Genomic DNA, 25,861 nt, shown 5'->3' on the forward strand with positions numbered 1-25,861 from the left:
AGAAGATTAATGATTTGTTAATTGGTGTCAACAGGGGGCAAAACCTATGTGTAGTATAAGCCATCGTTTTATTTGAAAAACACACATTGAGCTACAAATTTGGAAGGCTATTCATCAAAATGAGTGGATCATGTTTTTAATTTGTCTGAATGGAGATGAAATGACGGAGGAAAAAATTGTTAAAAGCTTTCATCAATAGCATGCATCCTACAGGGTGTATGTTGTATGTGTGTGTTCATGTGTACATGCACATATGTACACGTATAGATTTGATGAGAAAAGACAGTTCAGCTGCCACATGTGAATCGCTGGGCACTGGGTGCTGGAAGGTGAAGTGTGGGTTCACTCCAGAAAGTTAGAAGACATCCTTCATGACAGCATGTGGTACCTGTCTCTCCCACAGTCCGTGTTTGATGGTCAATTTCTGTCTCTGAGGTCTCTTTTTATCCCGCCTCAGACTGTGTCTTATAACTTCTGAGTCTATTTCAGTCTCTCTTCTTGTTTACGCGCACGCGTTCTCTCTCTTTCCCCCTCTCGCTCTTTCTCCATCTTCTCAGAATATCTCCCCCAGTTCTTGGCTCTCAGCCGCTTGCCCTCTCTCATTTTCTTTACTCCTTATGTCTTGGTTCTCTTTTCCTCTCCCAGTCTTTCTCTCTTTCTGTCTCCCTGATTCCCACCCAAGGCCCGCAGGAGAATTTTGGGGATTTGATGCAAGAAAATCTCCAATGAATAGCAGATTGATTTTCACATGTAAGGGGGCCCCTGGAGCTGACATGGAGCTTAGGGAAATGGGGCTCGTAGTAAACGTTTTGAGATTAGTTTCTGGCCCATGTTCCTATGCAACCATTCAGTATACTGGGAGACCCTTGTGTACACTCCAATATGGCCTCTGGATGCACAGCCCTCGCCCCAGCTGACGATTCCTGTCAGGTACCATGTGCTTCTGTACTTGGTGAAATGGGGGCCACCACTGTCACCATGGCAGGCATCTTTCTTCCCATTCAGGTGACCGGCACAGAACATGTTATATGTCAGCTTAGTCACATTGATATTCTCTTTTGCTTTCTCCTTACAGTCCTGGTTCATCAGTCTGGGCACATTGATGGTCATGAGCAGCGGGGCTGAAGAGCCTTTGTAGAGGAACTGACTCCAGGAGCTCACCGAGGAGAACCTGATATTGATGAGCGTTTCTTCAGAGAACTTCTTGTCTGGCAAGCAGAGGGGCACCACGTAGTCGGTAAAGTTCACTGGTGTGCTTAGGCGGAGGAGGATGATATCATGGTCGGCCTGGCCTACCCTATACTTATCAGGGACAATCATTTGAGCAATGGACCGTTCTTGTTCGGTGCCTTCCTCTTTGCCAAGGTCATGCTCACCTGAAAGGACACCAGTCATTATCGGGCTGGTGGTTGTTTGGGCAGGAAGCCTTTCTCCACCTAAAATCGTGACAAGATGACATTCTCATTTTGCCTGCCTGGAGCCAGACTGCAGTGGAATGGGGAAATAATGGCTATTTGGGGGATATACAAAGTGTGAGAGTGGGTCTCCCTTTCTGTGGAAGAGGTGGATAGGACCTGCCCAACTCTCTGGGAAAAAAATCAAGCAGAGTCTTTGCTCAAAAGTTTGCTGCCCTTTCTAGAAGAGAAGCTGAGTCCCTGTGGGAAGAGTGTGACTGGAGGGTCCCTTTGGAACTTGAGATGTTAAAAGGGTGATGGGTGTCAGATAGCGGGGACCAGCAGGAAGAAGGATGGGAGCTGACAATCCTGCACTGGTCTCTCCAGACCGCGTCTGACACACCTCTGCTGCCCTCTCGCCTTAGGCTCTCATCTTGCCTCCTCAACAGCGATCGCCTCTTGGCATAAGTGACAGCATCTCTCCCCCTGTGTCCTTTCTATATTCGGGTCAGGAGTGGAAAAGAGGTCGAGGGGACAGTGGCCACAGTGGGAGAAGCCCTGTGAGCAGGGAGGTGGGCCCGGTGGGCAGACTGTGGCTCCTCTGAGCAAGCTTCTCTGGTCTGCAGATGAGGAGTGGAGTGTGCTGAATCCTCACTCCTTGCACCCTTATTCAAGGACTGCCTTTGAGACAAAGACCACACCTACCTAACACCACCTTCACAGTCTTCCAAGTCCTTGAATTGAGTTTGTCGAAACAGTGGGCTGCCGAGACCACCCAGGTGGCATCCAACAACACCCCTCCACACAGCAGTTCCCCTTTCAGGGTCAACGCAGCCTGCACAGGCAGAGGAGACATGGAAGGTTACATTGCTCTCACAGGTTCCTTGGTTTCTCACCTCCCCACACCCGCTTCAGGACAGCTTAGCCATTCATTTCTGAACTACTGGCACCTTTGCAGATCCTGTCCTTGGCTTCTTTTTGTTCAGGTGGGGGGTGGGGGGGTTCTCTCATCTAGCTGTTCCTGCCTCAGGAATTGGAGGGTCAAGTGAATTATGCTGAGGAGACAGCTAGAATGCAGCTACTGTGGACTTGATTTAGACTCATGGCCCCTGCAGTGTGTCAGAGTAGAACTGTGCTCCAATTTTCAAGGGCTCATTTTCTCCCCCAAGAAGTTGATCATCAGGTTTTTCTATCGAGGTGCTGTTGATTAGTAGCTGAGCATGCTAATGGTTATCCCTGTCCTGGACCTCCACAGAATTTCACAGTTCTTTCTGTGGGATTGGGAGTCCTGATGGTGTAGTGGATGATACATTGAAATGGTAGCCACAAGGACAGCAGTTCAAATCCAGCAGCTACTTTGAGGGCTAAAGATGTGGCTTTCTACTCCTATAAGCAATTACAGACTTGCAAACCAGAGCAGTTAGTTCCCCCCCCCCCCCCTTGTCCTGTTTAGTCGCTATAAGGTGGCATCCTCTTCATGGCAATGTGTTTGGATTTTTTGTTTGTTCTATATACCCTAATACTGTACCATCGGGGGACAATAGTACTTCATTTGACCCTTGAGTAGCATGAAGTTTAGGGACCAACATCATTTGGAACAGTCTGACCCTTGAACAACATGAGTTTGAACCTTGCTGTCCACTTACCAGCTAATGTTTTCCTGCTGTGTGAGGACCAGGCTTATGAGTATCACCTTAAAGACCCATGAGACACTAAGCCCATCGAACCACTTACATGGAAATGACTAGCACCACACTAGGTTTTCCCAGATCCTAGCAGGCCCTAAGCTCAAAGGAAGAGCAACCGGAAAGCTCATATGTATCTCAGTGGCCTGTGAAGTTCAGACCATGTGGTTCAAGGGCCACCTGCCTTGGTGTGGGAGTCCACTGACTCATCAGTATTTTCATGTCTGCTGACTCCACCAAATACACACTTGCATCTCACTTCAAAGAGCTGTTGTGAGAATTAAATTATATCATATTCCAGTCTATGAAGCAACTTGTATAATTTGGCTGCAGTTTGAACCATCAGCCGCTCCGTGGTGGACAGATGAGGCTTTCTGCTTTGGGTACCCACAGGGGCAGTGCGACCCTGTTGTGTAGGGTCCTTCTGAGCCAGAATGTACTTGTGGAGAGTGAGTTTGGATGTGAGTTTAGATGAGTCCTCATTCAAAAGTCTGCAACCATACCAGGGCCTGAACATTCATGGAGAAAACCAGCGATGAATGACAGGGCTCTGAGCAGCCCATTGGGCCAGGGGAGACTCACCTGCCATGGACATTCCCCTTGCGGACACAGCACGCCAGCCACATTTCGACCTTCAGAGGCGCTGTTTTTTCTTTTTTCCAGGACAGGCATTTTCCCACAGGGATATTTCACTGTATAGAACAAAAGTCAGTCAGACACAGGGGTTCATGAAGGAGAAATGCATTTGTGGATCAAGGGGCTCAAGGGCTTTCTACTCAGAGATCTGAGGCTGTGGCTTTCTGTTTCCCCTTTTAGTGCATAGCTGCTCCTTCCAGGAACTGGAGGGGAGGCCTTCAGGGCTCAGAGTGGGAGAGGGCTGAGCCCTACCCAGTTGCCCCTTGATCGGGGACCCTGCTGGATTGGAGCTTGGGGAGAGGCTGTTGGGAAGCTGTCAGATGAAGAGATGGGGCACAGGCTGGTTTGGCAGGAGGTAGTCCTACTTCTTGAAAGTTAATCCTGCTGTGATTCTGTGGGCTCCCTCCCTCCACTAAGAGCCCTGGTGGACAGAGTAGAACTGCCCCAGGGTTCCCAAGCTTTTCTTTGTTATGGAAAGAGCCCAGGTGATTAAGCACTGGGCCACCTGGCTGTTTGAACCCAGCAGGGGAGATTTGTGGGAGTCTGCTCCCCTAGAGACTGGAACCCTGAAGCCCTCTGGGGCATTCTGCTCTGTCCTCTAGGGCTGCAGTGTGTGAGCCAACTCAGCACCAGTGGGGATCTTGGTGGAAGCAACATGTTTCTCTGGCCCAGAAGCTGGTGGGCTCAAACTGCAACCTTTCCATTAGTGATTGAATGTCTCAACATCACACTGCCAGCGAACCTTTTCTCGAAGCTAGGCTCTGCATCATTTTCAAGAGAAAAACGGTGTGGCTTCAATCACTAAAGATGAACTTATATCGAGAATAATTGTAGTGCTTTTTGGGCAAAGTGGAGAGTTCCTTTCAAAATACTTTTGTGAATATATATATACATATACATTTATGTGAATATATTTCTCTCTAAATATATTTACATATAATTATGTAAAATATATGTAATAAATAAATTTATTATTTACTGGAAATATATATATAGAGAGAGATAGCCATTTTAACTATTGTAACTGCACACTTAATGACATTAATTACTTTCATCATGTTGTGCAACTTTCACTGGTATCGATCTCCAAAGGGTTTTCATCACCCTAAACAGAAACTCAACCTTCACTAAGCAAAACTCAACTAATCGCTCCTTGCCTTTTGCCGGGTTTCTGAAATGACTACTAAAGTTTTGTCTTTGTGCAATTGCCTATTCTAGATATAAGGCGCGCTGGTGTTGTAGTGAGTTAGGCTTTGTATTATTGACTACACGGTCAGCAGTTTGAAACCACTAGTGGCTTCTAAGGGAGAAAGATGAGGTTTTCTATTCTCATAGAATTACAGTCTCGAAAACCCACAGAAATAGTTCTACACTGCCTTACAGGATCACTATAAATCAGAACTGACTGGGTGGAAGTCGATTTGTTTTTCTAGATATTTGAAATAACTAAGATCATATGCTTCTTGTCTTTGATTAATATCTCTTAGGAAAATGTAGTGCTAGCTTTACTCCATTTTCTCCGCCTGTGGTAGTTACATATCTGGTGTCAACTTGAGACAATTAAGAGTGAAGCAGTGGACTTTAGCCTGTCAATCAGGTCACACCTTGATGTCCTCATGTGGAGGCACTACAGAGATAAGTAGCTTGCTGGAGGTGGGACACAGTGATACTCTCTGTGACACATTCCTGGTGACAAGCCACATGGAGACCCAGTGATGGAGCCAGAGCCCTGGAGCTGGAGGAACTATATGGAGTCCCACACTAGCGCTGAGATGCTTCCACCACCACTGGATTCACAAGATTTTCTACCCACTGGCCTGTGAGCTTCCTGCATTTGTCATCATTGCATTTGTTTCATGATTCTGAAGAGGAATTTACAAAAAAAATTTTATTGGGTGCTCATGCAACTCCTATCACAATCCATATATAAATCCATTGTGCCAAGCACATTTGTACATTTGTTGCCATCATCATTCTCAAAACATATGCTTTCTCCTTGAGCACTTGGTATCAGCTCTTTATTTTTTCCCCTCCTTCCCTGGTTTGCCCTCCCTCTTCAACCCTTCCTAATTTATAATTTCTTATTATTTTGTCCTATAGTACACTGTCCTACAGCTCCCTTCACCCACTTTACTGTTGTCTGTCCCCGAGGGAGAAGGTTATATGAAGATCCATCTAATCGGTTCTCCTTGTCTATCCCACCTTCCCTCTACCCTCCCAGTATCACCACTCTTACTCTGGTCCTGAAGGGATCATTTGTTCTGGATTCCCTGTGTTTCCTATCTGTACCAGTGTACATGCTCTGGTCTAGTTGGATTTTTAAAATAGAATTGGGATCATGATAGTGGAGGGGGAGAGGGGAAGGAACATTAAAGAAGTAGAGGAATGTTGTATGATTCATCTTTGCTACCCTGCACCATGACTGGCTCATCTCCTCCATGCAACCCTTCTGTAAGGAGATGTCCAGTTGCCTACAGATGGGTCTTGGGTCCCCAATCTGTATTCCCTTCCTTCACAATACTTTTATTTTTTGTTCTTTGATGCCTGATACCTGATCCCTTCGAGACCTTGTGATGAGGCTGCTGTGCTTCTTCTATGTGGGCTTTGTTGCCTCTGAGCTAGATAGCCGCTTGTTTAACGTTAAGCCTTTAAAACCCCAGATGTTCTATCTTTTGATAGCCAGGCACCATAAGCTCTTCTGCAGAAGAATTTATGGACTAGTTTCAACATAAGGGATAATATCAGACTTATGGACTTCATATGTACTGGGCTGAGATGCTTTCTTAATACACAATTTCTGTTTTACATAAAGATCTCTCTGAAACACAAATGAGTCTCTATGAATTTTTTCTTTAGCCAACCCAGACTGAGAACCCCCACCCCACCAATATGCTCCAGTAAAGTTCTTGGGCCTGGGGGGGGGGGGCTCACAGATTTAAAGGGCCAGGCTAAATTTCAGATGGAGAACATCCATCTCCACATGGCATAATTGGTAAGGGTACCTCAATCAGCCTTTGAAATTGTAGCCCTGCTTAGTTTGAGTTGCTTTGCACCCTTTTTTTCCTTTTTCTAAAAATACTTCCCTTTGAAAAGTTTGGTTTCTGGAATTGTGCAGCAGGTGTTCCAAACCCTGGGTCTGGAGTCAGTAGATCTAGGAAACTTTGGCAGAAGTCCTGAGGGGCTCTGTTTCTGGTAAAGTACACATTGCAACTTCTGATCCCTGTGGAAGCCATCTGGGTTATCCATTCCCCATACGGATAGGATGTAAGGGCGCTTGGAACGCTAAACAAGTCTCAAGATGTGCCTTCTCAATCAACTAGAAGAGACCACCGCTCCCCACCACTCCCTGCCAGCCCTCTGTAGGTAGACGTTTTTCAGCTACTGATTGAGAGCTGGTCCCAGCTGGCTCCCCGAACATGCAACAAGAAAACCTTGGCCTCCTGATAAGTGCCAGAGCATAAAACCAAGAAACAAAATGTCCTGAAACTACCCATTTGTGCTCCCATGGAGCCATTTCAGAAGCTGGAAGTCCACTGGCCAGACTATAGTCCTGCCTCCCCTCCTCCACCTGGAAGGATGCCTAGCACCTCTGAAGCTACTGCACAGAGATCAGGTCCCCTATCCCCATATGCTTAAAAAGTCCCAGTCTCTTTGCTCTGGGAGTCAGTGCTCCAAGAGAGGTCCCCTGTTCTCTTTCTTGTTAGACTGAACCTGAGGATGGGCTGTAGACCACTGAGCCCAAGAAAACTGGCCCCGTAAACTGAGTCTGGACATACTACGCTCTGACCTGCTCTTGGGTGGGAGTAGCCTTCTTGACCCTGGGTCCTTCTCTCTGCCTCACAATGCGACCAGCACTTAGTGGACGCTCAGTAGAGGTTATGCCATCCCGCCTCATCTTTCAGTCATCTGAGATAACAGACACTAGGACAGGACCTCGTCACCACCTCACCTGACTAACAGTAAGTAGCGAATGAGGCCCCATGGCACGCTGGGGAGCACTTCCTGGGAACCAGTTACCTGTGGGCTCACAGGACACCTCGTCAGCCATGAGCTTGTAGTCCTGGTGACATCTGCAGGAGCGCTTGGTCCCTGGGTTGTCACTGCAGTACTGTTGACAGCCCCCGTTTTCATTCAAACAGACCAGCTCGCTGTTTTTGTCTGAGAAGGAGAAGGGGGAGTGTGAGAGAGTCAGTTGTGAGGGGCTGCCTCTGCCTGGGAGGAGAGGAACAGTTTTCTTCTGGACAGGAGGAGGCGCTGTGGCCAGCAGAGACTGAGTTTGTCCTAGCCTTGGCGCTAGGGTTGGAGCTGCATGGTCGGCACTCTTGGGGGTGGGGGAGAGCTGACATCATCTCAGCATCCCTGTGAGTAGGGGAGAAGGGTTGGCTGGACGGTGTGTGGGGAATAAAGGAGTAACGGTAGGAAGGAAGGAATGATGGTGTTTCAGGAATGACGGGCTGATGGTGTTTGTACTTCCCAGGGTCACTAGGTGATTGGCAGGACACCTGTGTCCTTAGTCTTTCCGTAGCTATTGCTGGGCTGGGATCATTGGAAACGATGCCAGGGCCGTCCTTGTCTCTCACGTAGACTATTTGCATTTGGTTAATTCAGTGGTCCCAGGTTGTCTTTACCATGACCCAAATTCCGACCACCAGAGGCAGGAGACAGTAGGTTTATGGAGACTGGACTTCACAGTGAAGATAATCAGGGCACACGGTGGGGAGGTGTGAGTAGAAGTGTTTGTGTTCAGGCAGGAAGATGATGCTGCCCTGATGAATTCAGGGAAGTGAGCAGGCAACACTTAAATATGCTTTCATTTCATTACCACACACAAAAACACAGGTGGAAGCTAATCATCTAAAATGCTAATGTAGCTACTTGGGGTTCTCCTCTGATTTAGCATTCATTTTTTCAAGTAAAAATGTAACGCGAGGATGGCCTAACATAAATCTGTTTTTGTGATTATTAAAAAATACTGTCTTGCATCCCTTAGAGAAGGGTTGCAGGGAGGAGATGCTCTAGTCAGGGCGCAGTGTAGCCCTGATGAAATATACAACTTTCCTCTAGTTCTTTAATGCTTCCTTCCCCACCCTTACCCCCAGCCCCACTACCATGATCCCAAGTGTACTGTACAAATCTGGCGAGACCAGAGGATGTACACTGGCATAGATAGGATCTGGAAACACAGGTAATCCAGGACAGATGAACCCTTCAGGAGCAGTGGTGAGAGTGGTGATACCGTGAGGGTAGAGGGAGAGTCGGGTGGAAAGGGAAAATGGATTACCAGGATCTACATATAACTTCCTCTGTGGGGGCTGGACAATAGAAAAGTGGATGAAGGGAAACATAGGACAGTGTAAGATGTGACAAAATAATAATAATTTATAAATGATCAAGGGTTCATGAGGGAGGAGGAGCAGGTAGGAAGGGGGAAAACGAGCAGCTGATAAAGAAAGCAAATGTTTTGAGAATAATGAGGGCAACAAATGTACAAATGTGCTTGACACTATGTTTGTTTGTATTGTGATAAGAGTTGTATAAGACCCCAATAAAAGGATTTTTTAAAAAGGAAAAAAAGAAAAATACTGCCCTGTAGCTGGAGCCCTGATGGTGAAGTGGTTGTTCATTGGGCTGCAGTTCACATGGTTGGCAGTTCAAAAGCACCAACAGCTGCATGGAAGTAAGACTACTTTCTGCTCCAGTAAACAGTTATTATCTTGGAAACTCACAGGGAGTCGTTATGAGTCAGCATTGACTCAAAGTTAGTGAGTTTATTAAATAACTGTCTTATAAAACCACAGTTATGATACCCTTCTCATGTAGGACTCAGATTGTATGATCTGATAGATCCAATACAAGGCTGGCATCAGGAGGGCCAAGATAAATTCTGAGAGATGCTTTTGATTGTGACCAGTAATTTACTAAAAATATTATTTTTTCTCATTAGGTAGAAATACCAATAGACAACTGTGTGGAGACCTGACAAAGAAATGTCTGTTGTTGTTGTTGTTGTTAGGTGCTCTCAAGTCCGCTCTGAAACAGACACCCTGCACACAACAGAGGAAAACACTGTCTGGACCCACTGGGGGTCTTCCTCTCTTTCTCTACCCTTCCACTCTACCAAGCCTGATGTTCTTCCCCAAGCACAACACCCTTCTACTTAACCAAGCACGAGGAGACAAAGTCTTGACGTCCTTTCTTCCAAGGAGCTTCCTCATAGGCAAGAACAGAGGCAGGGAGGCTGCTTCCTCTGAAGGATTCTCCATAATCATGGGCCCATTCTAGGGTTGCCTCTCAGGGTGGTCTTAGGGGCCTGAGCAACAGCTTCCTTTTGCATACCGATGAGACCTGCTGGAGAGGCTGGGGCTTTGGAATTCCTTAAATTAATATTTATCTAATATTCCTTATTCAGGGAATGTCTCTAGGAACTTGGTATCCTCAACTCTTTAGGACTGACAGAGTTCAGAGTTTGGGTGTTGTGGTAGTTCCATAATTTCATGTGGACTTGAAGTGTGGGAGTGGAGTCTAGCCTGTCAATCAGGTCACAGCCTGATGGTGCTTACTTGTGGGTGTGACCTCCTCATAAGGAGGGTCTTGGGAACTTCCCCCTCTCTCTGCCCTCACCTTCCTGCTGTTGAGTCACTTGGAGAGCTGCCAGAGCCACTACCATTGGATCCATGGGACTTTGCACCCACCAGCCAGTGATGTTCCTGCATTCTGCATCATTGTTTGTGACTGTATGAGTCTGAAGAGGGACTTAAGGACTACTGTCAAACTTGTGGACTTGAGCTGGATTTGGCTGGGATGTTTGCTTGATATATATATAATTAGTTCTTGATATAAAGCTCTCATTGCACATGTATGAGTGTCACTGGATTTGTTTCTCTAGTCAACCTGGTCTAACACTGATGTCAAGCCATGTACTGAATGCATAGCTTTCACAACCAAGAAAGACATGGAGTTCTTAACAGGATAACAGAGTGGGATGGGGTGGGGTGGGGAGAGTTTAATTTTAGATGTTTGCAAAATAACAATGCCATGATTAAGCCCATCTCAAAGTAATTGAGAGTAAACATTGATATTCTCTAGTTTTCTCCATGAGTTATTATGTACCTACTGAAGGTTTCTGATCTGATATGTACATATATGACAAGATATTTGAGTAAATGGTGGTGACAATTCATTACCTATGATGTACCTAGGCCTGATGTCTTTTCCTCTGTTGCCCCTCACTGCTTCTCCATGTCCCCAGGTACCTGGGCTTCTCCTATGGCAGAAGGCAAGGAGCAAAGATGGGAGCAGGCATACTGTCTCTCTAGTCCCTCTCCCAACATCACATCACAGATCAACCAGCTCCCCTTGAAAGGAGATGTGGCCCGGCAAAGCTCACTCAATATCAGAACATACACTGTGCAGGACACAATTAACCTTGCCCAGAAAGAGGCTTTTGTCATTAGCTCCTGCAGGATCATCCCTAAGTCCTTGGAGTATTCAGCCTGTGACGAGTGTCTTGGTTTCCCTGGGGACCTTGGGCCACACTGTATGGCCTAGGCCAGTGGTATGGAACCTTTTTATTTGCCAATTGTCATTTGATATTTATAACATTATCTCAAGAACCATACTGTTCAAATATTAATTAACCCTAAGATGATGGCTAGAAAGACTTCTCTTTGGTGAAGTACAATGTTAGCTGGTCTTGATGATTATTGGGCTGGATGTTCCCAGCCCTGGTCTGGTCGTATTAGCTGAACTGCTGGAGGAGTTAGAGAGAAGGTTAACCCCATGGGTGCCTATGTGTACACACATACAACTATGTATATACATATACATATACATATGTATATGTGACTATGCTATGCATATGTGATTGATCCCCAATTAAAAACCCTGAATGCAAAGCCCCAGGTGAGCACCCTTGATTGGCAGTGCACCTCATGTATTGTTACATATCAACACTGTCGACAGCTCCACTGGGCGATGACAAGAGGTAGCTTCGTTCTTGTACCCTCTGGCACTTTCACGCATGCGCCTCTTTCCTTGACAGATTTTTAATATGTAGTTCTTGACTCTAATGAACTGTAACCAAGAATGTAACAGCTTTTTTTGGAATCTATGAGCCTTTCTGGTGAAGCATCAAACTTGAAGGTAGTCTTGTGAACTCTTAAACTTGTCATTGGTGTCAGAGGTGAGGCTGGTATTGTGGGCTTAGCAGATTTTGGAATACTTTAATATTTGAAGGTAAAACAAACTTATGTAATAATAAGGAATGATGGTACAGTAATAACACCAAGCAAAGTTTGCCAAATTGTCTTGGCTGGTGGGATATGTAGGCTGTAGGAAGTGATGAGGTGAGTCTCACCTGTCCTCTCTATGCATATCAGAAGGCCCCAGTGCCGGGAGCCTGAGATTTTTATACTTCTTAGAAGTGGATGTGGGGTAATAAAGTATGAGAAGTATCATCTGAGAATTCTAGATTGAAGATGGGCACATTGGAAGTTCACCTAAATCACTATCTGACCAGAGCTCAACTCTGGCTGGACCAGTCCCTCTACTGAGGATGTTCACTCAGAAGCTCTCTTGATCAGGTGGGCTGGCTCCCATCAGTTTCCCAGGGACCCCGCTCTGTAAATTATGGGATGGGAAGTAGGGGCTTACTTTTCTCACAGTTCCGACCCTCAAAGTCCTCTAGGCAGAAGCAGATGTAATATTGTAAGTCGTCCATACAGGTGCCTCCATTCTGGCATGGATTGGAAGCACACTGGTCTCCATCTGTGGAAAGAGTTGTTGTTCCTGAGTATGTGGAAGAGAAGGGGGATCTTGCAGGGGGGCAGGTGGGTGGGGCCAAAATAAGTAAAGGATTTGCTTACTCACCAGTGTAAGAACGCCAGAACTGGTTCTGAGGAAATGAGAGAAAATCATATGAGACACATAGTCACCCAAAGGAAACATTTATTGCATGGAATTCATGGTGTGGACCAGAGTGGGTGGGCTGGGGGCTTCTGATTGTGGCCCTTTGTGATGGATTGAGGACACTGCAGAGGTTTCCTGTGGAGATGAAACAGTGCTTTCCTGCTCTTTCCCCTGCCCTCAGAGGCTCTTTGTCCCTATTCCAAATTAGAACATCCAGGTTTTAGCCCTAACCCTTAGTGGTCACACTTTGGGCTGCTAACCTCAAGGTCAGTCATTTGAAAGCCCCAGCTGCTGCAAGGGAGACAGAGGAGAGTTTCTACTCTTGTTCCGAGTTGTAGTCTTGGAAACCACCGGGGCAGCTCTGGTCCCTCCTGTAGGGTACCCATGAGATGGAATTGACTCCATGAATGTGGGTTTGAGTTTGAGCCCTGACCCTACTGCCTGTGAAACTAGACCAAGTCATAAAACCTGTCTGTGTCTCCACTTTCTTCTTAGATGATTATATCCAACTTGATCAATTAATGCAGTAAGGTATAGAGAAGTATTTTATCATCTGCAAAAGCCAATTAAATTAGCTTCTGTCAAACCAGTTCTGACTCATGGAGATTCCCTGTCGTACAGAGTAAAGCTGCTTGTAAAGTTTCCTTCAGGGAAATCTTCAGGAAAGCAGATTTCCAGCCCTTTAGTCACGGTGATGCTCCGTAGGCTCCAACTCTCAACCTTTAGGCTGTTATTGTTAAGTGCCGGGAAGTCACTTCTAACCCACAGCAACACGCTGCAAAGCACACAAAATGCTGCCTCAGGAAACCCTAGTGGCACAGTGGTCTGTCTTGTCCTGCGATCCATAAGATCCATACTTCAAAAGCACAAATCGCAGCCTCGTCGGGTGCCCTCATCACAATTGTTCACTTGGATCCCATCATTGCAACCACTGTGTCAGTCCATCCCCTCGGCACTCTTCCTCTTCTTTGTTGACCCTTACTTCAAGCTTTGTGTCCTTCCTTTTCCAGAGACTAGCCTCGCTTAACATGCTTCAAGTAACTCAGACAAAGTCTCACCATCTTCCCTGTTAAGGAGCATTCTGGCTGTACTTCTTCCAAGACAGATTTGTTTGTTCTTCTGGCCGTTCATACAATTTCAATATTTTTCACCAACACCATAATTCAAATGCATCCATTAATCTCCGGTCTTCTCTACTCATTGTGCTGTTTTCACATGCATCTGTTGTTCGGAGGCATTGAGTCAGCTCCGACTCATAGGGACTCCATGTATAACAGAATGAAGCAAGGCCGGATCCTGGGCCATCCTCACAATTGTTCTAATGTGTGAGCCCTCTATGGCAGCCGTTGTGTCAGTCCATCTCATTGAGGCCCTTCCTCTTTGTGGCTGCCCCTCCACATTCCCAAGCGTGATGTCTCTATCCGGGCACTGTTCTCTTCCGCTAACGTGTCCAAAGTACATGAGACCAAGTCCCACCATCTTTACCTGTAGGGAGCGTTGTAGCCATACATCCTCCAAGACACATCTGTTTGTTCTTTTGGCAGTCCATGTACTTTCAATAATCTTTGCCAACCTGGTCGCTCCAAATGCATCAGTTATTCTTTGTTCTTTCTCATTCAGTGTCCAACGTTCACATGAGCATGTGATGATTGGCTTAGTCAGGTGCACTTAGTCCTTAGAGTGCTATCCTTGCTCGTCTAGTTTAAGGAGGTCTTATGAAGCAGTGTGCTTTCATGACTGCTGATTCCGTCAACATTGATTGTGGCTCCATGTCAAATGCAATGCTTGACCACTTCAGCCCTTTCTCTGTTCATCCTGATTTGGTCTATTGGTCCAGTTCTTAGGATTTTTGCTTTTCTTTACATGGAATTGAAATTCAACCTGAAGGTACCCTTTGGTTTCCATGACTACATCATTTCCAATTTCAGCAAGCAGGGTTGTTTCATGTGCGTATCACATGTTGTTAACAAGTCTTTCTTCAATCCTGAAGGCTCCTTTTGCTTCACATAGTCCAGCTTCTCAGGTTGCTTGCTCAGTGTACAGACGGAATAAGTATGATAAAAGGATGCAACCCTGATGCACACGTTTTCTGACATTCAGCCATGCGGGAACCCTTGCTCTGCTTGAAAGACTGTCTCTTGGTCTCCACACTACACCCCATGAGCACCATGATGTGTTCTCGAATTCCCATTCTTCACAAAATTATACCATATTTTGTTGTGATCCACACTGGTGAATGCATTTGCAAAAATAACACCAGGAATATCTTTCTGGTATTTTCTGCTTTTAGCTAAGGTTCATCTGGTATCATTGATAATTTCCCTTGTGCTGCATCCTTTTTAAAATCTTATTTGTATTTCTGACAACTTGCTGCCAATGTACTGCTGCAATTGTAGAATTATCTTTTGCAAAATTTTACTTGCATTTGATATTGATGATGTTCTTCGATAATTTGTGCATTCTGTTGCGTCACTTTTCTTGGGACTGAGGACAATTAAGATTGTCTCCCTAATGTCTTGGCATGGATGATGAGTGCTTCTGGTGCTTCATCAGCTAGTGAGAACATTTCCTTTGGTGTTCTGTCAAGTTCTGGAGTCTCCTTTTCAGATGGATGCCCACTATTTGTGCCACCCAGTGTCCTACAAACATCAAAAACTGAAGCTAAATCTCACTGCTATTGAGTAGATCCTAACTCATGAGGACCCTAGCAAAGAGGGTAGAAGTGCCTGTTTGGAATTTTGAGGCTGTAAATTTTTATGCGAGCAGAATGTCTCAGCTTTCTCCCAAATAAACTTCCAAAGACTACACAATAAAATTAATTTTTGAGGTGCTTTTTAACCAAGAAGTTATACCTCACAGTGTTGCTGTGAGGATAAAATACAAAAGAAAATTTGAAAATGTTTTGAAAAATTAAGTGGAATGCAAATGCAACACCCACAAAACACACACACACACACACACAGAGCCTTCCGTGGTATTCTGTCTGATGAGTGAACTTATAGGACAGAATACAAAAGCTCTGGATGGTTTCTGAGACTGTAAATCATTCTGTGGGCAGACCGTCTCATGAACTCTCCTGGAGTGGGTATTAGGCTTGAACTGCTTATCTGTCACTTAGCAGTATAATGCATAATGCCACCAAGATGCTTTATACAAATGCAAGGTATGAATCTCTTCAACCAATATGGGAAGAAAAATGTTACATCTGTCTCAAATTGTTCTATCATGGTGAGGGTGACATATGTCGTGAGGAGTTGTGAGAAAACACACATGAGCAGTATCACCAGCAAACAACAGTCATGAAGGACCACTGCACAACTTCCCCGTGAACTCCTGGTCTTGTGCCCATCCTACTAATAGAGAGCATTGGAATGTGTCTCTCAATCCATGAGTGCTTCTCTCCATCATAACCTGAGCTCAGGCTACTGATCAAAATCTTCAAAGGGATGTGGTACAACTCCCACATGTATCTTATAGAAAGCAAACCAACAATCAACACTGCCATCACATCAACGTCAATGCATAACAACCCTATAGGACAGGGTTCAACTGCCCCTATGGGTTTCTGAGACAGTAACTCTGTCAAGGAGTAGAAAGCCTCATCTTTCTTCCAGTGAGCCACTGGTGATTTTGAACTACTACCTATAACTCACTATGCCACCATGAAGATAGCATTCACCATGCTGCCAAAGCACAACAGGGGGCCTCCCAGGTAGGCAAGCTATAGAGGGAGCCTCTCAAGTGTGAAGAGTCCCTTCATGTGGCAAAGGCCGACCCTGAATCTTCAGAGGGCACGGGAAGGTCTTCCTTGGAAAGGCAAGATACACATCAAGTGCGCATGTCAAAATGAGGGTGCGTGGTGTGATAGGAAGTAGAGAGTGTGTAATGCAGGGGAGGTTGTCTCTGAACACCGGAGGAGGTATAGGTGACACTGGGAGCTCTGACTGAGGAGAAGGAAGTCATCCTTTGGGAAGAGGAGCAGTCCAGACTGGAGGGGGTGGGGACACTGGCTATGTGTATGCATTTCCCTCAGTGAGGAGCTTGCCCAGCCCAGCCACAGAGAAACCTGGACTTCAATGGAAGAAGCATCCCTGAAGCATCCTTTAGTGCAGCCCCCTTGCCAGCAGCTCAGAGAAGATATCCCGACACCGTTCAAGGCAGAGAGAGCTGACGGCACCCTCTTTGATGAGGTACTTACGGTCCTCTCTGGGATCTGGAAGATCTCCCTGGCTTCCTCAAAGGAGCACTGCTCTTCATGGCACTCCCTCTCCAGTGACCCTGCCCACATTTCTTCCAAGAACTCGTTGGCTCGCCTTTGCCTGAGCAGGATGCTGTTGGCCTCCTCCTTCCTTATGAAGACTGAGAAACGGAAAATACATGAAAGTCACAGCCAGTTTCCACACCAAGATGGCATGGCCACCGTTCACACAGATGACTTCCTGTTTAGCAATGGGAACCATAGTAGAGCATCCAGTTTGCAGAAGGCAATGGATAACAGTGAAAGTCCAAACCCATTTGCAGAGTCTCCACCTGGAAAAAGCCTCCATTGAATTCCTTCTGACCATTTATCAGCAGGAGGTCTGGTAGTGAAATGCATTACATCCTGGGCTTCCAAACTCATGGTTAGCAGTTCAAAATCAGCAGCCATTGCTTAGGGGAAAGATGAGGCTTTCTACTTCTGTAAAGAGCTAGAGTCTTGGAAATCAACAGGCCCAGTGTAGCCTGTCCTGTAATCTCCCTGAATGAAAATGGGTGGACTGGCTGTGAGTTTGGGGTCTTGCTTTGTTGTAGTGGCTGTTTTATTGTCATTCACCAAGGTGTAACAAGTCTTGCCCTCAGGTAGAGTGCATTGGGAGGTGGATTACCTCCAGGCATCTAGCCAGCCCAGGGAAGAGCACTCTCCCCTCAGTGCTTGCCTGCTGTGTCTGTGATGGAGAGTACAGTCCTAGGGTTGCACAGTCCTGAGTCAATCATGTCCTCACTGCCTTCGTCGGAGGAGCCTAGACCCATTGAGTAAGTTCTTCTGTCTAACACATTTTCCATGCCCCATCCATTTCCAGCTTTTATAGCCCCACCTATAACTGGGAATATTGATCTTCTGCCAATCATATGTGTGTGACAGCATCTTCTGCCCTCCCACTTTCTTTCTTGTTCTCTGAATCTCAGAAAACCCACGGACACTATTATGTCCTTGTCCTCACAGTCTCTCATCTGGATGCGATGTCTATGTCTGTGTCTATTTCCTGTTGAAGTTTCCTAATGAAAGTTCTCTTTAAATTGCACTTTAGACTTGGGGTCTCTTTTGTACCTTTCAACACAATCCACATGGGCTCCTGCCTTTCCTGAGTAATGGCAGGTGCTTCCTCCGTGCTCAGGCGTGTCAGAAGGCTCGGCTGCAGGTTCCCTCAGCATACTTCTCTGCCTCCATCGGCTCAGGGATGGAGGGAAAGGGCACATTCTACCAGCCTGGTCTGATCCTCAATTGACATGTGACTTCTTGTGCATGTCCACAGACGTGCATCATGTTACAGCTCTTACAGTGATCACTTATCAAGAAACTTCCATCCTGTCATTTCCCTTAACTTCTGGTGTATTGTCGATAAGTCATTGGACTGCTAACTGCAGGACACCCATTTGAACCTACCAGCACCTCCTTGGGATGAAGACTGGGCTGTGTCTTCCTTTGGGATGTATACATCCATATTGTTACCTTCATGAAAACCAACGTGGGCAGTTTGACTTTGTCCTTTAGGGTCACTGTGAGTCAGAAGTGACTCAGTGGCAGCGAGTTTGTGTTTTGGTTCAAACCCAATCTACTGCCTATAAAATACTCATGTTCAAATCTCTTGAATTTTAAAGACAAAGACTTCTTTTTCTTTATCAGGGGCCATATGCTTATCCTAATCACAAGGCCACATTATAAGAAATCAAAGCAAATACCACATTCTGTCCTCAAAGAACCTATTTTAAAGTAGACTAATGTGTTTCTAACTGACAATAGCTGGATAATGAATTCCTGTCTGAAATCAATATTGCTCTTTAGAGAATTAAGACTAAACATAAAAAGTACTGCATGATTATTGTAGGGAATTTGGACAAGAAAAAAGGGAACCATAGAAAATCTCAAATTAACCATCCTGCTATAAATATTTTCTTGGATAGCATGAGTCAGAATCTTGGTAAGAAGACAATGTGTAGCCAGCATGGACTACCTCCTGAGCAAGACCTACTCTCTTTGGACACTTGGTAATGAGTGCAGGGTAGAACCAACCACCACAACACCCCCCCCCAAAACAAACAAACAAACAAACAAACCCCAAAACCAAAAAACCTGACTGCTATTGAGTGGATGCTGACTGATATTGACCCTACAGGACATGGTAGAACTTCCCCTGTGAGCTCATGAGACTCTAACTGCTTACTGGATTTGAAAGGACCATCTTTCATTGTGGATTCAAACTGCTCACCCTGTGGATCACAGCCCAATGCAGAACTAGAGAGTGGATGTCATTCCGATCTCATCATTTTACAAAACATAGTTTCGTGATTTGGAAGAAAGATTGCAGAGCAGATTGGTTTTCCACTCAACAACAGACACATTTTAATTGGTCACATTGATTGACATCCCCACAAAGTCCTCAGTTCAGACCTCTTAACCATGATGAGATCACAAACCCATGAATTAGATCTCGAAGGAGAGTGTTTGCCAGCTTGTTCCCGGATTTAAGTGACCTCAACACCATGCTAGGTCCTTGAAATCATGATAAGTATGACAGCTTCTGTTGTCTGCCTGGAATTTGCAGCCTGTCTATCACTGCCTCATGCAGGTCTGATATCCTATGAGGAAACCAACCAACCAACCAACCAACCAGAAAATCAGAATCATTGCCATGGAGTTGATTCTGGCTCATAGTTACCCCACAGGACAGGATGCAAGGACCCGCATGGTTTTTCTGAGACTGTCCATCTTTAGTGGAGTAGAAAGCCTCCGATGTCTCCAGATGAGTAGGTGGTTGGTTCAAACTGCTGATCCTTTAGTTAGCGGTTGTTAACCTACAGAACCCATGATGCTAGCAGGGACCTTTTATAAGCAGGCAAACTCAAAAACAAAACTCACTGCCATAGAGTTGATTGTAACCCATAGAGAACAGGATAGAACTGCCGATGTGTGATTTGTAGACCATACTTGTTGATGGCAGTAGAAGGCCAATTATCTCTCCCTTGAAGCAACTGGGGGATTTGAACCGCTGACCTTGCAGTTATCAGCCTTATGCATAAACAGTGTACCACCATGGTTTTTGATGCTACGATGGCTCGTTTCTGAGGAAGCAAGGAAGTTAAAATTTTTCAAACAGAAGAATAAAAGCCTACAGAAACTACATGACTGACTGAGGTGCCCCAGCAGTGCTGATGGAACAAGTGCTGAAACCCAGTGTACTCATCCAGATGTCCCTCACATGGTCCTACTGAGAAGCTGGGCTCTTCCTGCCACCCTGTGGACAGCCCAGCATGAAAGTTTAAAGCACAGTCACCATGGCTCACTCTCTGAACTTGCCCTAGATGCTGTATCGTGAATCCCAGTTCCTGGTGGCACATTCCTACAGATAGGCCAGAAAAGCACCAACCGATTTCAAGTTGTCTTTGAAAAACACTTCTGTGATCCTGTGTTATTGAGAAAAATCCCCTACCCCTACATCCCTCCAGTGCTTAGCAAGTGCTTCTTTGAAAGGAAAAAGGGATCAGATCAGAGCCACTGGCAACGCTTGTGGGGAGCAGGATATTCAAGGTCAAAATTGCTGTTGCCCTTCTCACAAGTTTATATTAGTGAGTGTCAAGACTTACCTGCAGTCATCGATGGCTGCAACCCGAATAGAAAGCAGAGAAAGACCAGAATGTGGACTTGGGAAACCATGATGAGATCCTAGCAGAGTCGTTCCCTGTCTGTGGACAATTGCAGATGGAGACTCTTGGGACAATGTTCTCGGTCTTAAATTCTGAGGGAGGGTGAGATGGGAGGGGCAAGAGGAAGAAATCATCCAGCAAACACTGAGACTTGAAAGCTACATTGGGTTGCTCATCCTAGGTTTGTCATTGTTTACTACCTCTGTCATAGCAAAATAGTGTGAGCGTGTGGTTGTAGAGAACAGAAGTGCGTTGTCTTACGGTTTGGGAATCTGTTGGTTTTGTTGTTATTGTTAGGTGCCATCAAGTTGGTTCTTACTCATCACTACAATATGTACAAACAGAACAAAACATCATGTGATTTTATCCTCACAGCTATTGTTGTGCTTGAGCCCATTGTTGTAGCCACTGTGTCCCTCCATCTCCTTGAGGGTCTTTTATTTTTCTTCTTGGATCCTCCAGGGTAGAGGAGGCTAGGAGTCTGAATTCAATACTAGGCAGGGTTAGGCTCTTTCTGCCTGCTAGAGGAGAAAGTGCTTATCTCTTTTGATGTCTGTAGCTCCTGCTCAGTTCTAGGCTACTTGTAGATTTAGCTTTCATGGGGTTTCTCTCTGTGGGTCTGTCTATCATGTCTTTATAACCCAAAGTCCAAACATTAATGCTATGGAGTCAATTCTGACTCCTAGCGGCCCCCGTGGATCTGTGAGAGTGTAACTGTTTAGGGGAGCAGAAAGCCCAGTCTTTCTCCTGAGTTGCTGCTAGTTGTTTTCAACTGCTGATTACACAGTTTGCAGCACAATAGCAACTGGATTAACACCAGGGCTCCTGTCTTTTTATAAGAAACTGCTAAAGAGAAATGAAGGAATGTTGGTAGTGTAGTGAGTTAGGAATTGGCTGCTAATTCAAAGGTATGGGGTCTGACACCACCAGCCGCTCCTCAGGAGAAAACTGAGGCTTACTGTTCTAGTAAAAAATCTCTTGACTCAAAAGCCAACAAGGCAGTCTAAATGCATCATCACAATGAGATGGCATCAAATGGATAGCAGTGAGTTTAGCTTGGGAAATGTAGACGGGGTTAGGTTTAGGACCCAGGCTACTCTGGAGAGGCCTCATGAAGAGAGAAAGCAAGCACTTTTTTTCCAAATAGAGTCACTTTATAGGCTGGATAGTTGGAATTTCAACTTAACTTTTGAGCAACACAATGCATCCCATGACAAGTGGCTATTTATAACACTCCAATGCCAAGCATCTCTGCTGGGAAAAGGAGAGGAAAATGTGACCGGGACAAGGCTTCTGCACCAAGAAGCATTCTCTTAGCAAACTAGCCCTGTTCATCCTCTCCCCAGCCCCAAAGCCAAAGGATGTGTGTACTAAAATGTATAGCTCCAGGTGTATGTCTGAAGTATACAATTCAATCTTTAGAATTCTGAAGCTTTTATCAAATTGACTGTAATTTGGGAAAGACAGATATGAATGATATATGAAAAATCTAAATAATAGTCATAAAAGAGAGTATGTTTAGTGATACTATTTCCAGGTGTGAACATCAATTCTCTGAAGAGAGCCACAGAGGAGATAGCATCTAGGCCCTTATGTGCGTTGATGGGTTTTACATGAAGTGACTGCTTTCCTAGGGAGCAAGAGTTAGGTGGACTCAGGAAGCTGTCCCTGGCCCGATGCGCTAAGAAGTAGAAAACCATTCCTGCTTATTGCTGAGGTTCCACTCACTCCATTTTGGTTGTAGTGGCATTGTAGGTACCCATTGAGGTCCAAACCATCAGCCACTCCTCAGGAGAAACATGAGATTTTCTACTCGCAGGAAGAGTTGCAGTCTCAGAAATCCACAGGGAGCAGTTCTACCCTGTCCTACAGGGTCTCTATGAATCAGAATCAACTGGATGCAGTGAGTGTGTTTTTTTGTTTGAGCGTCTTAGTGGGTCCATGGTCTTATTCCTCTCGTGCTGTCCTCTATCCACTGTCCTCATGTGACCATAAGTAGGGAATGTCTGTTGAGGTGGAACTAGAATTGGGAGAGTCCTACGAAACTGGGATGGCTTGTCCTTCTAACATGACTCACCTGACCAATGGTTAAAAAAAATAGTTGATAACAGATAGCAGTTATGGAGCACATATGCCAGATGTTGTAATACTCTCTCAGTCTAGAGAGAAGGAAGAGATGTTAGACCTGTGGTCCATATGATAGTGAGTACAGATGAATAGTTGTCCTGAGTGCAGAATGAGGAACTTCTGGAAACTAGGATAATGTTGAGGCCATATTTCAACAGATATCAGAGAAAAGCTCTCCTAATTGCAGTCTGAAGCCTCTGAGAGAGTAATAACCTTTATACACATTGGTGGGGATTGGAGAAATAAACCTCACTCATTTAAAAAAAGGCAGAAGGCTCATGTTCTACTCTCCTGTTAGGAGTTTATTCAGGCTGTTTCTGGCGCCAGCTCTACCACTCCAAAGAGAGCGAGCAACCACCCTTATGAGATAAACACCTACAGGTGATTAGCAGACCTGCGCCCAAATGTATTGTCATCCATTGCGGTCTTCTCAGGACCAGATTTTTCTGTTGAGATGAAAAAATGTGTATCTACCATACTTTTGTTAGTTTTTATTAGTAGGGAGAAACAATTTTGAGTTCGAAAGACTAAATGAAGTGTGTTATACATAAACTTTCCTTTCTTCTCCCCTAGGAACCTATCTATTCCTATTGTTATACCCATTTCTACTTTCCTGTGAGCTTGCGTTTTAGCACCTGCAGATCACCAGACTTGATACTGTAAGGATTATGATGGAGAAAGGACAGTTTTTTTCCCCTCCAATATTCACAATTGTTTCTGTATTTGAACTCATTGTTGCAGCTATTGAATCCATTGATCCTATTTATTTATTATATTAAACATTTTATTGGACCTCTTAAAATTTATGACAATCCATCATTCAATTGTATTAAGCTTACTTGTACATATGTTGCCATCAACATTTCCAAAACATTTTCTTTCTACTGGAGCTCTTGGTATCAGCTCCTCTTTTTATCTATCCCTCCCCCACTCTCCTACCCTTGTGAATCCATGATCAATTACATCTTATTGTTGTTATTTTGTGTCTTACACTGTCGATTGTCTCCCTTCTTCCACATTTCTGTTTTCTGATCCAAGTGGGGGGGCAATATATTCAATTTTGTGATGGGTTCCTCGTTTGCCTCCCCTCCTACCCCCCACCTCTCATTCCTCTATCTTTATGATATCCCTACTCCCACTACTCTTCCTGGGGGTTTTATCTGTCTTGAATTCCATTTGTGGAGAGCTCTTATCTGTACCCATGTGTGTACTCCGGTCTAGCCAGATTTGTAAGGTAGAACTGGGTCATGGTCGTGTCGGGGAGGAAGCATTCAGGAACTAGAGGAATGATGTGTGTTTCCTTAGGGCTATCCTGCACCCTGGTTGAATCGTCCCTTCTTTGTTACCCTTGTCTGTGGAAGGATGTCCGTTTGTCTACAGATGGGCTTTGGGTCTCCACTCCAACCCCCATCATTCACATTGGTATAATTGTTTGTTTTTGATCTTTTGATACCTGAGTCTCTCAGCACTTCATGATCACACTGGCTGGTGTGCTTCCCTGCTAGATGGCTGCTTGTTTAACTTCAAGCCTTTAAGACCCCAAACACTTTATCTTTTGATACCCGGGCACCATCAGCATCCTTCACCTCATTTGCTTATGCACCCATTTTTCTGCAGTGATCTTGTTGGGAAGGGGAGCATCAAACAGTGTCAGGTTATTAGAAAAAAAGTGTTCTTGTGCTTAGGGTAGCTTTTAGTAGAGTCCCAAAATCCATCTGCTATGTTAATACTTAACGTATAAATAGATGTACATTGGCCTCTTTTCCCTTTCATTATAAATTTTTGTAGAAAACATTGCATCTTTGTTCTTGATACCACTACTTTCTGTTTTTACAGAGGGAGGATAGTGTGGAGATGATTTTCTTTTCGTTTTAGTAATAATAGGCAAGCTTGAACCTATTCTTCTTCTTTTTAAATCATTTTATTGGGGGCTCTTACAATTCTTATCACAATCCATCCATCCATCCATTGTGTCAAGAACATATGTACATTTGTTGCCATCATCATTCTCAAAATATTTGCCTTCTAGTTGAGCCCTTAATATCAGCTACTCATTTTCCTCCTCCCTCCCTACACCCCCCACCTCATGAACCCTTCATCATTCATAAATTATTATTATTTTGTCATATATTACACTGTCCGATGTCTCCCCCCACCCCCCGCCTTCTTCTCTGCTGTCCATCCCCCAGGGAGGAGGCTATACGTAGATTCTTGTAATCAGTTCCCCCTTTATTTATTTATTTTTTTGTTTCTTACTGGCCCTAGATCTACAATTGTTGGTTGCTTTCTTTCCTATCTCCTTAATTTTTAGCAAATAATATCTTATATTTTATTCCACACCCTCCCCTTTTTTTCTCCCATTTCCTCATTTTTCCATTAGCAAACATTCAACTTATGATGGGAACTAAGGAGAAGCTAAATCTTGTGGAGAACATTAAGTCTTAAACAGGGCAAAGGTAAGACACATACTTTGGCCAAGGAAGACCATGAGCACAAGATCATAATAGTGTCCATAGGTTTACAGAGAACTAGTAGCTTAAACAGGACAGAGCAGGGCAAAGGAAACTGTCACCGAATCATGACTGGTGGCAGATCAATGCATCTGAAAGTGAAGGTGGGACTACAAAAATGAGACTGGAACCATGATTAGGACACATACATTATGTGAGATAGCCAGTTCCCCCTTTCTACCCCACATTATCTCCACCCTCCAGGCATTCTTTCCACCCTCCAGGCATTGCCACTCTCACCACTGGTCCTGAAGGAGTCATCTGTCCTGGATTCCCTGTGTTTCCAGTTGCTATGTGTACCTATGTACATCCTCTGTTCTAGCCAGATTTATAAGGTAGAATTGGGATCATGATAGTCGGGGGTTGGGGGAGGGAAGCATTTAAGAACTAGAGGAAAGTTATATGTTTCATCGTTGCTACCCTGCACCCTGACTGGCTCATCTCCTCCCCACAACCCTTCAGTACAGGGTGTCCGGTTGGCTACCAATGGGTTTTGAGTCTCCATTCTGCACTCACCCACATTTTCAATGATATGATATTTTGTTCCTTGATGCTTGATACCTGATCCCTTCAACAGCTCGTGGTCACACAGGCTGGTGTGTTTCTTCCATGTGGGCTCTGTTGCTTCTGAGCTAGATAGCCACTTGTTTATCTTCGACCCTTTAAGTCCCCAGACGCTATATCTTTTGATAGCTGAGCA

At 44.9% G+C, this 25,861-nt stretch overlaps 1 protein-coding gene across 1 annotated transcript; it reads right to left on the minus strand.

Moving 5' to 3' along the window:
- Positions 1 to 780: 780 nt before the first annotated feature.
- On the minus strand, positions 781 to 20,534 carry LOC142461005 (coagulation factor VII-like). The gene is made up of 8 exons (XM_075562689.1): positions 20,465 to 20,534; positions 16,821 to 16,981; positions 12,584 to 12,608; positions 12,368 to 12,481; positions 7,733 to 7,873; positions 3,662 to 3,771; positions 2,100 to 2,229; positions 781 to 1,376 (listed from the first exon to the last, which is right to left on the minus strand). The coding sequence occupies exons 1-8, from the start codon at positions 20,532 to 20,534 to the stop codon at positions 781 to 783; spliced, it is 1,347 nt and encodes a 448-aa protein (XP_075418804.1).
- Between the last annotated feature and the right edge of the window lie 5,327 nt (positions 20,535 to 25,861).

Source organism: Tenrec ecaudatus, chromosome 11 (genome assembly GCF_050624435.1).
Source record: "Tenrec ecaudatus isolate mTenEca1 chromosome 11, mTenEca1.hap1, whole genome shotgun sequence".
Taxonomy (NCBI): Eukaryota; Metazoa; Chordata; class Mammalia; order Afrosoricida; family Tenrecidae; genus Tenrec; species Tenrec ecaudatus.

Coding starts and splice junctions, on each gene's coding strand:
- LOC142461005 (XM_075562689.1), bottom strand. CDS start 20,534: ATGGTTTCCCAAGTCCACATTCTGGTCTTTCTCTGCTTTCTATTCGGG. Junction 7,874..12,367: donor GGGTCGGAACTGTGAGAAAA/GTAAGCCCCTAC, acceptor TCTCCTTCTCAG/ACAAAAACAGCGAGCTGGTC. Junction 3,772..7,732: donor GGTGTCCTGTGAGCCCACAG/GTAACTGGTTCC, acceptor TGTTCTATACAG/TGAAATATCCCTGTGGGAAA.